We start from the raw sequence: 13,167 nt of genomic DNA, 5'->3' as shown, positions 1-13,167 counted from the left end.
CTGTGGGGCGGCTGGATCCACCCTGCCAGCACAAACAGCCATTAAAGGCCAGAGCAGAGCTCCAGGCACACGGATTTGTGCAAAGCAAAGCCGTGAATTGCAACTGAGAGATGAAAAACTTTCTCTAGGTGCTGCTGCAATCCTGCCTCTCCTCCAGCGTGGAGGAAAGAGCAACCCCGGCACCTGGCTCTCCCACCAGCGCTGCCCAATGCACGGGCTGGGGCTGGTCCTCCACACCGGCCTCTATATATACGGCACAAATGTGGGCTGCGCAGAAGGCTGTTGCTGAGCCGGTGCCCGAGGATGTGGCTGTACCTGGCGGCGGTGCTGGTGGGGCTGTACCTGCTGTGGCGCTGGCACCGGGAGCGGCAGATGGTGCCGAGGCTCTCGGAGAAGTACGTGCTGATCACGGGCTGCGACAGCGGCTTCGGGAACCTGCTGGCGCGGCAGCTGGACGCGCGGGGGCTGCGGGTGCTGGCCGCCTGCCTGACCGAAACAGGGGCTGCGCGGCTGCGGGCGGCCGCCTCGCCGCGGCTGCAGACCGTCCTCCTGGACGTCACCTCCAGCCGGAGCATCGCCGCCGCCACCGCCTGGGTCCGGGAGTGTGTGGGTGACCGAGGTAGGACGGGGCGGCCGTCCCCATCCGCGGCCCCATCCTCGGCCCCGTCGTCGGCCCTGCCAGTGCTCCCACTGCTCCGCCAACCTGTGCCGGCACAGCCGGTGCCGGAGCGGGGCCGTGGGCAGGGGAGCAGCCCCCGCTCACCCCATCCCCCTCTCCCCAGGTCTCTGGGGGCTGGTGAACAATGCGGGGATCGCCATCCCCTGTGGCCCTAACGAGTGGCTGACCAAGGACGACTTTGTCAAGGTCCTGGACGTCAACCTGGTCAGCCTCATCGAGGTGACGCTGAGCCTCCTGCCCCTGGTGCGGCAGGCGCGGGGCCGGGTGGTCAACGTGGCCAGCGTGATGGGCCGCATCTCCTTTTTCGGCGGGGGGTACTGCATCTCCAAGTTTGGCGTGGAGGCCTTCTCCGACAGTCTCCGGTAAGACACCGCCCCCAGTTTCCCAGTTTGCTTTTCCGGGCTTCAGCCAGCAGAGCCTCCGTCTGCCAAAGCCCTTCCCCATGCAACCGCAAGCGAGCGCAGGCAGAGGTCATTTTAGCTGCTGCCGAAGCGCAAGAGGAGGGGCTGCGGGGATGCTTAACGCGTGCACCAGACGTCAGGACACCTTGTTCCGCAGCTACGGGACTTGGGTCCCACGGGTCCGCCCCGCTCCTGCCCGGGGGACCCTCGCCTGCTGCTGGCAGCCTCTGTTCCACTTTCAGCTAAGCTCACACAGAGGCAGCCCGGGGCAAGGGAAGGCAAAGGTCTTGGCAGAGCTTTGATTTCAGTCCCCTGCCCGATGACTTCCCAGCGGCAGGGAGGCTGTGGCCACACCGGCTGGCACTGCCTGCCCCAGCACTCAGCCCCCCCCATTAGGCCTTGCCCCCGTACCAGATCCTGCAGGCAACGGTCCCGCGGTCCCCAGGTTTGCTTTGGCCCCATCCCATCCAGAATCAGCAGATGTTTGCTCACACGCTTGGCCACGTGCCGGGGCTGGCGCGGGGTCCGCTGGGGTGGTCAGGCTCCCCACCGTACCTCCGGCACAAGGCTGCCGTGCATCCCGCGTGAGGGCTGCTGCCCGCGCACAGCCCGTGCCGGTGGGCGGCGGATGCACTCGGGTGCGGCTCCTGCATCCCACGGGGTTTGATCCCTTCTAGGCTTGAGATGCGCAGCTTCGGGGTGAAGGTCTGCGTGATCGAGCCAGGCTACTTCAAGACGATGATCACCAACGTCGAGAATCTGGAGAAGAATTTTCTTTCCACCTGGGAGAAGCTCCCGGAGGAAACCAAAGCAAGTTATGGGGAGAATTACTTGAAGGGGTGTAAGTACCTCGCCTAAAGGTTAAGCAATGCTGTTTCTCCTGACACGAGGCACATTCCCAGGGCCACAGGGTGTCCCACCACCCCGTCATCCCACCGAGCCGTTCAGCTGCCTTCGGCTCGAGAGTCTAAGCCCGGCAGCCTGACCGGCCCTTTCTGCCTCCGCAGCTGTGGTAGCACTCAGGAGGCTGCAGAAGACGTACAACTCCAACCTGAGGCTGGTCACAGACTGCATGGAGCACGCGCTGACCAGCCGCTTCCCACGCACCCGCTACTCTGCGGGCTGGGATGCCAAGCTGCTCTACATCCCCCTCAGCTACCTGCCGTCAGCCCTCACGGACTTCATACTCTCCTGGTCCTCCCCCAAACCTGCCCAGAAAGCCTAAGGCAGGGATGCGGCGTAGGCAGCCGACAGGCAGCAGCAGCCAGGGCCGGCAGCGCAGGGTGGAATCCAGCGTCGCCCGCAGCTGAGGCCGTGCCAATAGGTTCCTGAATTTCTAACTCCATGTATGTCTCGCAACCCGCTGTCTCTGCTAGCAGAATAAAAGACAACCCCTCCTCCCTGCCCGGCAGGGCTTGGTTTCAGCCTCGGCTGGGGCTGCGGCACCGAGGTCGCGTCCCTGCTCCTCCAGCAGCACCAGCACTGCCACTGGCCGTGCCGTGCCATGCCACGCCGCGGGAGCTGCCGGTGCCTGCTCCCCAGTGCCTGCTCCGTGCAGGGTCCAGCTCCCGCCAGGGTGCGAGAGCTGCACTCCCCCGAGCCGGCGCTGCAGGCGTTAACACACGTGAATAAAAACCAGACCTGTACAAACCTGGGCAGCTTTGCCCCTGGGCACAGGGCTGGGCAGCCTCTGGTCGAGTCCTCCTCCTCCTCGTGCCCCTCGGGTATCCCGAGCAGCGCCTGCTTCTGTGCGCAGCTCTGCAGACCCGCAGCCCCCGGTCAGTGAAGGCTGCCCCGCTCCAGCAAACCATGCCCGGGCATCGCTGCGGCTGGGGACACCCCTTTGCCTGTGTCCAGGCTCGCCCCAGCAGCTCTGCTGCCTCCTCGGGCAGGGCCTGTCCCGGGGTGAGGGGACGAAGCCGCCGTCCCCCACCGGCCCAAAGCCGGGCGAGTGCAGCGCAGCCGGCGAGAGGGAGAAGTCCGGGGCCGGGTGCGCCAACTGTGTGTGGAGACTTTAGCCAAATCCGGCTCTGTGGGGCGGCTGGATCCACCCTGCCAGCACAAACAGCCATTAAAGGCCAGAGCAGAGCTCCAGGCACACGGATTTGTGCAAAGCAAAGCCGTGAATTGCAACTGAGAGATGAAAAACTTTCTCTAGGTGCTGCTGCAATCCTGCCTCTCCTCCAGCGTGGAGGAAAGAGCAACCCCGGCACCTGGCTCTCCCACCAGCGCTGCCCAATGCGCGGGCTGGGGCTGGTCCTCCACACCGGCCTCTATATATACGGCACAAATGTGGGCTGCGCAGAAGGCTGTTGCTGAGCCGGTGCCCGAGGATGTGGCTGTACCTGGCGGCGGTGCTGGTGGGGCTGTACCTGCTGTGGCGCTGGCACCGGGAGCGGCAGATGGTGCCGAGGCTCTCGGAGAAGTACGTGCTGATCACGGGCTGCGACAGCGGCTTCGGGAACCTGCTGGCGCGGCAGCTGGACGCGCGGGGGCTGCGGGTGCTGGCCGCCTGCCTGACCGAAACAGGGGCTGCGCGGCTGCGGGCGGCCGCCTCGCCGCGGCTGCAGACCGTCCTCCTGGACGTCACCTCCAGCCGGAGCATCGCCGCCGCCACCGCCTGGGTCCGGGAGTGTGTGGGTGACCGAGGTAGGACGGGGCGGCCGTCCCCATCCACGGCCCCATCCTCGGCCCCGTCGTCGGCCCTGCCAGTGCTCCCACTGCTCCGCCAACCTGTGCCGGCACAGCCGGTGCCGGAGCGGGGCCGTGGGCAGGGGAGCAGCCCCCGCTCACCCCATCCCCCTCTCCCCAGGTCTCTGGGGGCTGGTGAACAATGCAGGGACCGCCGTCCCCAGTGGCCCTAACGAGTGGCTGACCAAGGACGACTTTGTCAAGGTCCTGGACGTCAACCTGGTCGGCCTCATCGAGGTGACGCTGAGCCTCCTGCCCCTGGTGCGGCAGGCGCGGGGCCGGGTGGTCAACGTGGCCAGCGTGATGGGCCGCATCTCCTTTTTCGGCGGGGGGTACTGCATCTCCAAGTTTGGCGTGGAGGCCTTCTCCGACAGTCTCAGGTATGGTGGTGGGGGCCACTGGCAGCCCCCGGTGCTCCCCTATGCCGGGGCTTGTCCAGCAGCCGGGCGTACGTTGGCATGTGCAGGTGTGCCAGGCGGCTCTGCCCCACTTGCCCCACGCAGGGTTTTATGTTGCACGCGGTTACACCCTTCCCTCTAGAGGAGAGCAGCAGCGAGCCTGGGCAGGGGCTTGTGAAATCCTGATACGGTCGCCCACAGGTTGGAACCCGGGGCATGGCTGGAGCTGCAGTTGTGCAATCAGAGGAAGGGTTTTGAGAAACCCTTGAGCAAGGAGGGGGCTCCCCTGCACCCACCTGGAGGATGATGGGGTGCCCAGGGGGGTCATGGGCTCCCCCTCGCCCCGCGCGGCTCAGTCCCCTCCAGCCCCTGCTCGGCTCGGGACAGCGGCTCTGCCTGCAGGGCTGACGGCCCCTCCCTGGCCAGGCGCGAGATGCGCCCCTTCGGGGTGCGGGTTTCCATCATCGAACCCGGCACCTTCCGGACGAGGATGACCGACCCCACGACGGTGGTGAAGGGCTTCAAGCACCTCTGGGAGCGGCTCCCGGCGGAGACCCAGGCAGCCTACGGCCACCATTACCTGGAGACCTGTGAGTACGTCCCCACATGGCCCTGGCACCCCCCGGTGACCCCACCACTGCCGGCGGGCCGGGCCGGGCTGACCCCCTTCTGCCCACCCAGACGCCAAGAGCATCGCCCTGCTGCACCCTGTGAGCAGCTCCCGCCTGTCCCGCGTCACTGGCGTCATGGCGCACGCGCTGCTCGCCCGCTTCCCCCGCAGCCGCTACGCGGCCGGCTGGGACGCCCAGCTCGTCTTCCTGCCGCTCAGCTACTGCCCGGCCTGGCTTGCCGACGCCACCATCGGCCTCTTCCTGCCCGTCCCAGCCGGGGGGACGCGCGCGCGCCCCTGAGGACGGCCACCGGACCGGGGATGCGGACACAGCGTCCACAGGCACCCGCTCGCCTTGGGCCCCTGTTAACGTGCTCAATAAAGCCAGTGCTCAATAAAGTGAGGGGCTGCCCGTGGTGAACCCCAGCCTCGGAGGTGTCTGAGAGCCGCCTGGCCATGGCGCTGGGTGACCCGCTCCGCCAGGGCAGCCGTGACGCTGGTGGGTCCCTGCCAGCCCGTGGGGTCCCTGCCAGCCGGTGGCAGGACCCCGGCTGCCGCCTGTGCCCAGAGCAGCCGCGTGCCCGGGGCCGTCCGAGCTGCGGCATCTCTGCCCCTGCAGCCCTTCGAGGGGCCGGAGGGTCCAGCTCATCCTCGCGGTCAGAGACAGGGCCCAATCCACACCTACCGGCACAGTCGATCGTGGCTGCAGGGCCATCGCAGGCGCCGGCAGTCTCCGGCTCCCCGTCACTGCCTCGTGCTGGAAGGATGCTGCTGCCCCGGGATCTGGTTAAAGATGTTTTTCTCTTCAAGCCTGCTGGTGTCTGCAGCACCAGCCTTTGGGCCCTCCGGGCTCACAGCTCCCTCTCCAAGGAGAGGTGAGAGCAATCGCCCTTTGCAAAGGTCCCCAAAGCCGGTTGTGCTTCACTCCAGCTCTGCCGGGGGCTGCCCAGACCCCCCACTCTGCCGCATCCCGGCTCTTCCCTGCGTTTGTCCAGCTCAGGCTGCGGGGGCTTTGCTCCTCGGCTCCCCATCTCCTCCCTCGCTGCCGCACAGGTTAAGCCCAAAAGGCGGCTGAAAACGGCTCCGTCCTCCCGCACTGCTCGGAGCCCCTTCGGCGCCGGCGCAGCCTCCCCTCCCCTGCAGCCTCCCAGCTCCTCCATGGGCGACCTCGGCTCAGCCCTGGCAGCCAGCACTCTCTTCCCGGCACAACGCCGGCAATCGCGCAGCCCATTATCTGCAGTCTCCTCTGGCAGCGGGTGGTCAGGTCCGGCACAGAGAGAGCCGCAGCCGGTGGGGACGAGCTCTTGGCGCAGCCGGGGCAGGCTCGGCTCTCAGCTCTGCTGCCAGAGGATGGGCTGGAAAAGGCACCATCGTTAACCAGCCCCTGACACCGCCAGCACAGGGAGCTCTAATTAAGGGCTGATTAGTGATGACTAGCTGGGGGTTAGGTCCCTGAGGTTGTGCACTTGCCTGCAGAACAAGAGCAGCGTTAGCAGCAGCCCCGCTCCCACCAGTGCCGCGCTGCTCCCGCCCGCGCAGAGGCTGAGCCCAGGCGAGACCAAGACACCCCCGGGCTGCGACGGAGCTCGGGGGGACGAGGAGTTACGGCAGCACATAGGGCCCTTGCACAAGCTGCGTTACAGCTCGCCAAGCTGTTTCCCCAGCCAAGAAAGCTTTCCTAAACACTTGGCTTAGCAAACCAGTAAGACGTCCCCAGCAGCCCCCACACATCACGTTTCAGGGCCGCATGTCCCCGAGGGGCCGGGCTCTGCCGTGCTGAGCTGCCGGGAGGCGGCACGGTGGCCTCGGCTGCACCTGCCCGGGGACCCCCGTGCTCGCATCCTCCGGCAGCATCCTGGGCCAGCGCCAGCTGCCCGGGGAGGGAAGGGCAGGAGAACAGCAGATCCCCGGCGCTGCCGCCGCCTGGAGCCCACCTCGCTCCGGGTCTGTGCTGCTCCCTCCCCTTTGGTGGGGCCGGGCTGGCGGCGGCCGGGAGGGACCCAGTACCCATATTTCACCCCGGAGCAAAGCGCTGGCAGGTGGAGGACGAACCGGCCAGGCCCACAGGGTGCCATTATCAGCCTCTCGTCTTCGCCTTGCTGTGCGCTGTCCATCCAACCCCTGCTCCGCCGGGCTCCGATGGACCCGCTCGGATCGAAGCAGTCGATTTCCAGAGAGGAAACGGCCTTTTCCCACTTATCTCCAGACAAAGGAGGGAACCTGACCCTTACGGAGGCCGGGGGCTCCTGGGCACCCATTTGGGTGCCGACAGCCTTGGGGCGCTCCGAGCATCGCAGCGGGGATGGGGAGAAGGGGCTGAGCCACCTGCCCCCCTCTCCATGGCTCGGCCAGCTCGGAAATGCCACCGGCTCCCAGACCTTGCCATCTCCGCCGGGATTGGCAGCCCCTGCGCAAACCCCGACGGCAAAGGTTTGCAGCACCCAGGTCGTTCTTGATCCGAGAGCTCGGTGTGGAAATTTCCTGACCTGTTAAATGGAAACAGAATGATCCCTGCCTCCCAGAGGAGGCAAAGCCCCCCAGCCGTCGGGCGGCAGAGCGGCCCTTTGCGACCCCCCTGCGGCCCCCATCCCGCGGCTGAGCCAAAACGCACCCCGCCACGCTCTGGGCGAGCACAAAGCCGCCGAGTTCCTGTTTGCAAGCCGGGGCCTTGCTCCCGCTGGGGCTGGGTACCTGCGCGCGGGGTCACCGGCGCCGGGCTTGTTGTTGTGAGACCCGACTTATCAGTGCCCTCGTGCTTCCCCGCTCCGGCCGTGCCTTCCTTCCGAGCCGATTGTTGATCACAGAGTCTTGTCTGCACTCGAAAAGGAGATTTCCTGCAATTGTTTTGCAGGACTTGCAGCTTGATGCAAAATTTTCTGCCTATCAGCCCCCTCCCCAGTGCCAGGGCAAGGCTCAAGCCCCCTCCCTTCCCCTGTAGAACTGCCAGGCAATCACGGCTCGATGATTAATTGCTGCCCGGCCAGAGGTGTTTCTCCGGCAATAGCCCTCTGCCATCAACTCCTGCGACAGCTCGGACCTGGCAGGGATGTTCAGCTTTTGGCCCTTTTTCCCCTAAAAGACATGCTGAGCCCTCCGGCATCACGTGAGCATCAGGGACAGTCAACAGCACCTTCGCGTTACCCCACCCTAACCCCTTGGGACTCCCAGAGCCAGGGGAGGACCTGGCTCAGCGGGTCCATCCTAGAGGATGCATTTTCCCCTCCTGCCCACAGTCGCAGCAGGACCCGGGCAAGATCCAGCGCCCAAGACCAGTAGGGCCACAGCAGCCGGGTCCTGCGGGAGTGACAGCGGAGGGGACCTGCCTGGGGGAGCCCCGAGGAGCCCCCCTCCATCCTCAGGCACCCGCAGCTTTGACACCAACACCTGCCCAGGGCCTCCCCGCGCCCGTTCCAGCCCTGTGGCAAAATCAAACGGGAGCCGAACCCCGGGGCTGGAAATCGAGTCAAATGTCACCCGTGCTGGGCTGTCTCAGGATGTCGGACCACGATGGTCATTTCCTGCGGGGAGGCAGCCAACAAGCCCACCCCGAGCTCCGCGCCGCTGCGGCTCTGCTCTCCCAGAGGCGCACGAGCCGCCGAGCTGAGAGGATCACCGCGCTCCCCGAGCAGCCCCTCCGCGCAGCCTTCGGCTCTGCCGCCGGTGAGCCAACAACTCTCCCCCCCTGCCTGCGTCCGTCTGTCCCCTCTCCCACCGGCCTCTCTCGGGACCTGCACCTTGGCGAGGGCGGGAGCTCGAGGAGCCTCGGGGACGGGGGGGCTCCAGCCCCGGGGGCTCGCTCTCCTCCATGGTTTCGGGAGCGGGCGGGTGACAGCCGTTTGCCGCAGGGCTGATGCTCTTGCGGGGGACGCCTGGCTGCAGCGCTCCCCGGCTGACTGGGCTCCGAGTGCCGCGGGAATGCCCCAGTGGCACTGCACGCTCCTCCGGTGTTCCCAGGGGAATGGCTGGTCTGGCGAGCTCTTCCAGCGGCACGAGGCTGAACAGGGTCCGTGGCATCTTCGCCGTGCTGGTGCAGCTGTGCTGGGATCGGAGCTCTCGCACTTGGGTCAATAAAAGGATGTTAAGGTCAACTGCATTTCCCTTAAGTTTATAATTTTGTCACCTACTTGGAAGTCCTGACGGCTCCCAGCAACGCAGCTGCAAGACGGGCAGAGCGAGGGCGGCTGGCCAGGTTTATAAGCGACCGCACACCAAGGGCTCGGGGGGGGATGGAGTCCAGCAGACGTGGTCACTGCCGCGTTTAATGGTCCAGGTGCCCACCCGCGCCCCAGACACCTCGGAGCCGGTTGCTGCATGCAAGGGCAGAGCGGCAGAGCTGGGGTCGGGATTCCCACAGGCCCCGTGGTGGCAGGACCTCAGCTCCAGAGGTGTTGGGGGCACAGCACGATCCTTGGCAGGGGGGCTCCTGCCCGAAAGTCGCTGTGCTCCTGGGTCATCAGCTCCGTTTCTGCAGTTACCGATGCTGCTGAGCCTCGGGGCTTGCGGGCAGTCTCACCTGTCCTTCGTCCCTCCCCTTCATCGGTCCCCAGCACTGCTTGTCCCCTGTCCCCATCCCCTGCTGACCAGGCTGTGGGACAGGGGACAGCCACCACCTGGGAGCACGTGTGGGTGAACAGGCGGCTCGTGTTTGTGGCTTGCATTTTGCCTGGGACGTGAGGTTATCGTCCAGCGTGGATACGGCATCTTCTGAGGGCTGATGTAGGAATTCACCATAGGCATAAAAACTGGATTAAAAAAAATATACAGATGGGTACTTCCAGAGCCTCCCATGAGGACTGAGCTCTGACAGGAGCTGTTTCTCTGTATTTTCAAGCTGTCCGGCTCAGAGCAGCCGCTGAGCCACAACTCAGTGCTTTCCCTTTCCTTGCAGCTACCAGGATGGCTGAGGCGACCACTGCCCCCACCGAGACGCACACTCTCCTCAATGAGTACGGGGACTACCACAACTGGTCTGAGCTGTTCCACCTCCTGAACTACACCTACACCTTCTGCGAGTTCAGCCTGGATGAGAACGTCAAGCGGGTGATCCTCTTCATCCTTTACCTGGTCATCTTCGTGGTGGGCTTGGTGGAGAACCTCCTTGTCATCTGGGTCAACTGGCAGACACGGGGCAACAAGAGCTTGGTCAACCTCTACATCATCAACATGGCCATTGCTGACCTCGGCGTGCTGCTCTCGCTGCCCGTCTGGATGCTGGAGGTGATGCTGGATTACACCTGGCTCTGGGGCAGCTTCCTCTGCCGCTTCACGCACTACTTCTACTTTGCCAACATGTACGCCAGCATCTTATTCCTCACCTGCCTGAGCGTGGATCGCTACGTGTCCCTGACCAGCTCCTCCCTCTTCTGGCGTAAGCACCAGCACCGTGCACGCCGCATCATCTGCGCCTGCAGTTGGGTCTTGGCAGCAGTGATCCCATTCCTGGAGGTTGCTCACATGCAGCTGGTCAATACCGGAGAGCCCATCTGCATCTTCATGGCCCCCTTCGAGACCTACGATGAGTGGGCGCTGGCGGTCAGCTTGGCCACCACCACCATTGGGTTCCTCATCCCCTTCCCCATCATCACCGTTTTCAACATCCTGACGGCCAGGTTCATCAAGCGCACCAAGCCGGAGAGCAGGAAGCACTGTCTGCTCATCTACGCCTATATCGTCGTGTTCCTCATCAGCTGGCTGCCCTTCCACATCATGCTCACGCTGCTCACCCTCGACGGCAACCACATCATCCTCCACTGCACCTTCGCCCACTTCCTCTACTTCTTCTACGACATCATAGACTGCTTCACCCTGCTCCACTGCGTGATTAACCCAATCCTCTACAACTTCCTAAGCAAAAACTTCCGCAGCAAGCTCATCTCCGCCGTGGTTAAGTACATCCCCAAAGACCAAGGCAGCCAGAAGGGCGCAGACAATTCCTCCTCCACCACGCAGCACTCCATAGTCATCACAAAGGACAACAACCCTCCCAATTAAGGGGGATCGGGCTCTCCCACTCATCGTTGGCAAGTGGTTGCGGTGGGGGGAGCAGCTCCCTGCCCTCTCTGAGATCATAAGATTGTTTTTCCTGGTGAAAAGCAGGCACTTTGCTTTCAAACAACGCTTCCTGGCTGGCCACCTCCTGTGCTCTGAAGGCAGGGCAGGGTGCCAAACGTGAAATGAGATGGTGCGGGGAGCTACAGACATTTTGCCTCTGATGTGCTGCTGTATCAGATCTATTTAGCTAAAGAAAGAATACAAGAAAGAGATATTTCCTGTTTTCCAAAAGAAACACTTGCAGTAATAAAGTGCATTACTTCACCTGCTTGGAAGTCTGAACTCAAACCTGGCCCCTGCGACCGACCCCCGTACCCCCCGAGCCGCGGGGCTGGGGGCACGCGATCCTTTCCCTTCACCACAAGTTCTTCTGCAGCCCCCGGCTTCCACTTGCACTCGTGCTGCAGAGGTGTCCGGTGAATGCTGCCGCTCTGCCATCCCAGGCAGGAGAGAGGAAATTCATTGCTTTGAAACACAAACCTCTCCTCCCCATGCCCGGCAAACGGCTGAAAGCCTGATCCCACAGAAATGAAGGCAACGCGACCCTGAGGGGCTGAGCACGACACAGACCTGAGCTTTAATGAGGGGAGGAAGGACTGGACAGCAGCTCATTGAGAGCAATTTTGCAAACCCAGCCATCAATTAGCAATGGTTAAAACTGGGTTTGACTGGGCACAGCTGCTTTCAAACGCGACAAGTGGCAGCAGAGGTGGGGTTCCCAGTTCGTGGTTTGCAGCAGGAGACCTGTCCCATTAAACCCAGCCTCCTTTAGAGCATCTCCTGGCAGGTTTCTAAGGCCACTGGGCGCGTTTCTAAACGCTGGCAGACTCCGGCAGACCTTCACGCGTGCTCCCTTTCAACCAAAGTCGCACTGAAGCACGCCCCGTGGGAACACGTACGCGTGCAGAAACCCTCGGAGCTGAAGCGCAGGCTGGGCTTTGGCTGCGTAAGAAACTGGAGCATCCGGAGAAAGTTCATTGTTGTCCGGATTCTCCTAAGTTACGTGCTGCTGGTCAAGCCCTCGGCAGGGGAAGGTGAAAGAGCGACAGTCACTGGAAGGGAGTTCATAAATCTACCAAAGGCCTTGAGCTGCTCAAGAAACACATCTTTAAAAACGCAAAGCATAAGCAAATCTAGGGACAGGATGCTCGCAGCACAGAGCGCTGGGTGGGGAGCAGGATGTCCCGGGCCGCGGCAGAAGCCCGTGACCAGGGGTTAACACGGGCGCACGGTTATCACGGGACTGGCTGGGAACGGCTCTGCTGTTTACAGGGGTCCTCTGACAGGGTAAATCACCAAATACTTCAGGGCTCCTGTGCACAAAGACTTCTTACTACCAGGGCATACTAGCGTTGACAGAAAAAGCCAAATCTATCTCTTACACAGAAATATTTTGTACCGCAGCTGGGGAAGAAGCCAGTCCCTCAGACACAACAGCACCCTGTCGAGGGAAGCAACTCACGGCCGCTCTTCTTCCTTGATTACTTACACAGAGGCTGTCCTTCGGGATCCGCACCGACACCGGCCCTCACCGCCTCTCTTCCCGTGACCCTCCTGGGCACGACGCGCGCAGCGAAGCCGAGCAGCCCCAAAACTGGCTGATGGACACGAAGGCAGTTTCACGCTGAGACGACCCACAGCTCTGACCTGAATCTTCCCTAAGGCTCCTTTGGCTGATCCCTGCCATTTCCAATGAAGACATGGGAGATAAGTACGTAATAACAGGACACTTGAGGTGCGGCAGCAGGACAGCAACATATTCAATTTCAAGTTACTTAAACATGTAAAACTTGGTATTTGACCTATTAAACTTGTGGTTTTTTAACTCTCCTAATGCATCTGCAACTTTGTTCACAGACCTCAGGGCCAGAGCGGCCTCAAATAAACCCTCATACACCCCACGCAGTGATGCGGGCTTGAAACCCGGCAAGTCCTTTAGCTGGGTCCCTCAGCCTCCCTTTAAAGCCTTCACCACCCCTCAGGGCAAACTGGCCCAGCCACAGGCTCCTTTAGCGATTTCTGGCTGTGTTCCCCTGGACCACCCTCCCGGCTTAAATCTCCAGGGCCCACTGCTGGTCACCAGCTGGTGATGGGGAACTGGCCCTGTCCCACCAGGGAAGCTCTCCCAGAGCAGCTCTGCCCGAGCAGCTCCAGCGGCGACCGAGACGGGCAGCCCCGGCCACGGCAGTGCCCAGCAGGTCGCCCCAACCCCGAACCGAGAAGGAAGCCTCGCTGCTGGAGAAAAGCTAAAGCGGCTCTTGAAAAGGCCAGCAGCGTTTGCCCGCTGATCTGGCTTGCCAGCCAACAGCTCCGAGCCTGCGAAGCTCCAGGTCTCGG

At 63.2% G+C, this 13,167-nt stretch overlaps 3 protein-coding genes across 3 annotated transcripts; all 3 read left to right on the top strand.

Moving 5' to 3' along the window:
* The first annotated feature begins 89 nt into the window (after window positions 1-89).
* Window positions 90-2,482, top strand: LOC142073603 (retinol dehydrogenase 16-like). The gene is made up of 4 exons (XM_075133593.1): window positions 90-619; window positions 783-1,041; window positions 1,758-1,921; window positions 2,088-2,482. The coding sequence occupies exons 1-4, from the start codon at window positions 304-306 to the stop codon at window positions 2,303-2,305; spliced, it is 957 nt and encodes a 318-aa protein (XP_074989694.1). The 5' UTR covers window positions 90-303; the 3' UTR covers window positions 2,306-2,482.
* An 86-nt stretch (window positions 2,483-2,568) lies between these two features.
* LOC142073615 (retinol dehydrogenase 16-like) lies at window positions 2,569-5,080 on the top strand. The gene is made up of 4 exons (XM_075133607.1): window positions 2,569-3,729; window positions 3,893-4,151; window positions 4,596-4,759; window positions 4,851-5,080. Exons 1-4 carry the CDS (start codon window positions 3,414-3,416, stop codon window positions 5,078-5,080), a joined length of 969 nt encoding a protein of 322 aa, XP_074989708.1. The 5' UTR covers window positions 2,569-3,413.
* A 3,276-nt stretch (window positions 5,081-8,356) lies between these two features.
* ACKR5 (atypical chemokine receptor 5) lies at window positions 8,357-12,660 on the top strand. Its single transcript, XM_075133592.1, has 2 exons — window positions 8,357-8,439; window positions 9,668-12,660. Exon 2 carries the CDS (start codon window positions 9,676-9,678, stop codon window positions 10,768-10,770), a length of 1,095 nt encoding a protein of 364 aa, XP_074989693.1. The 5' UTR covers window positions 8,357-8,439; window positions 9,668-9,675; the 3' UTR covers window positions 10,771-12,660.
* The last annotated feature ends 507 nt before the right edge of the window (window positions 12,661-13,167 follow it).

The sequence above is a fragment of the Calonectris borealis genome, chromosome 30 (genome assembly GCF_964195595.1).
Source record: "Calonectris borealis chromosome 30, bCalBor7.hap1.2, whole genome shotgun sequence".
In the NCBI taxonomy this organism is placed as follows: Eukaryota; Metazoa; Chordata; class Aves; order Procellariiformes; family Procellariidae; genus Calonectris; species Calonectris borealis.
This window is presented reverse-complemented; position numbering and strand designations above follow the sequence as displayed.

Bases quoted from the DNA above. Each gene is read 5' to 3' on its own strand.
- LOC142073603 (XM_075133593.1), top strand. From the start codon at position 304: ATGTGGCTGTACCTGGCGGCGGTGCTGGTGGGGCTGTACCTGCTGTGG. The intron at 620-782 runs GTAGGACGGGGC...CCCTCTCCCCAG, and splicing joins GGAGTGTGTGGGTGACCGAG to GTCTCTGGGGGCTGGTGAAC. The intron at 1,042-1,757 runs GTAAGACACCGC...GATCCCTTCTAG, and splicing joins GCCTTCTCCGACAGTCTCCG to GCTTGAGATGCGCAGCTTCG.
- LOC142073615 (XM_075133607.1), top strand. From the start codon at position 3,414: ATGTGGCTGTACCTGGCGGCGGTGCTGGTGGGGCTGTACCTGCTGTGG. The intron at 3,730-3,892 runs GTAGGACGGGGC...CCCTCTCCCCAG, and splicing joins GGAGTGTGTGGGTGACCGAG to GTCTCTGGGGGCTGGTGAAC. The intron at 4,760-4,850 runs GTGAGTACGTCC...CTGCCCACCCAG, and splicing joins CCACCATTACCTGGAGACCT to ACGCCAAGAGCATCGCCCTG.
- ACKR5 (XM_075133592.1), top strand. From the start codon at position 9,676: ATGGCTGAGGCGACCACTGCCCCCACCGAGACGCACACTCTCCTCAAT.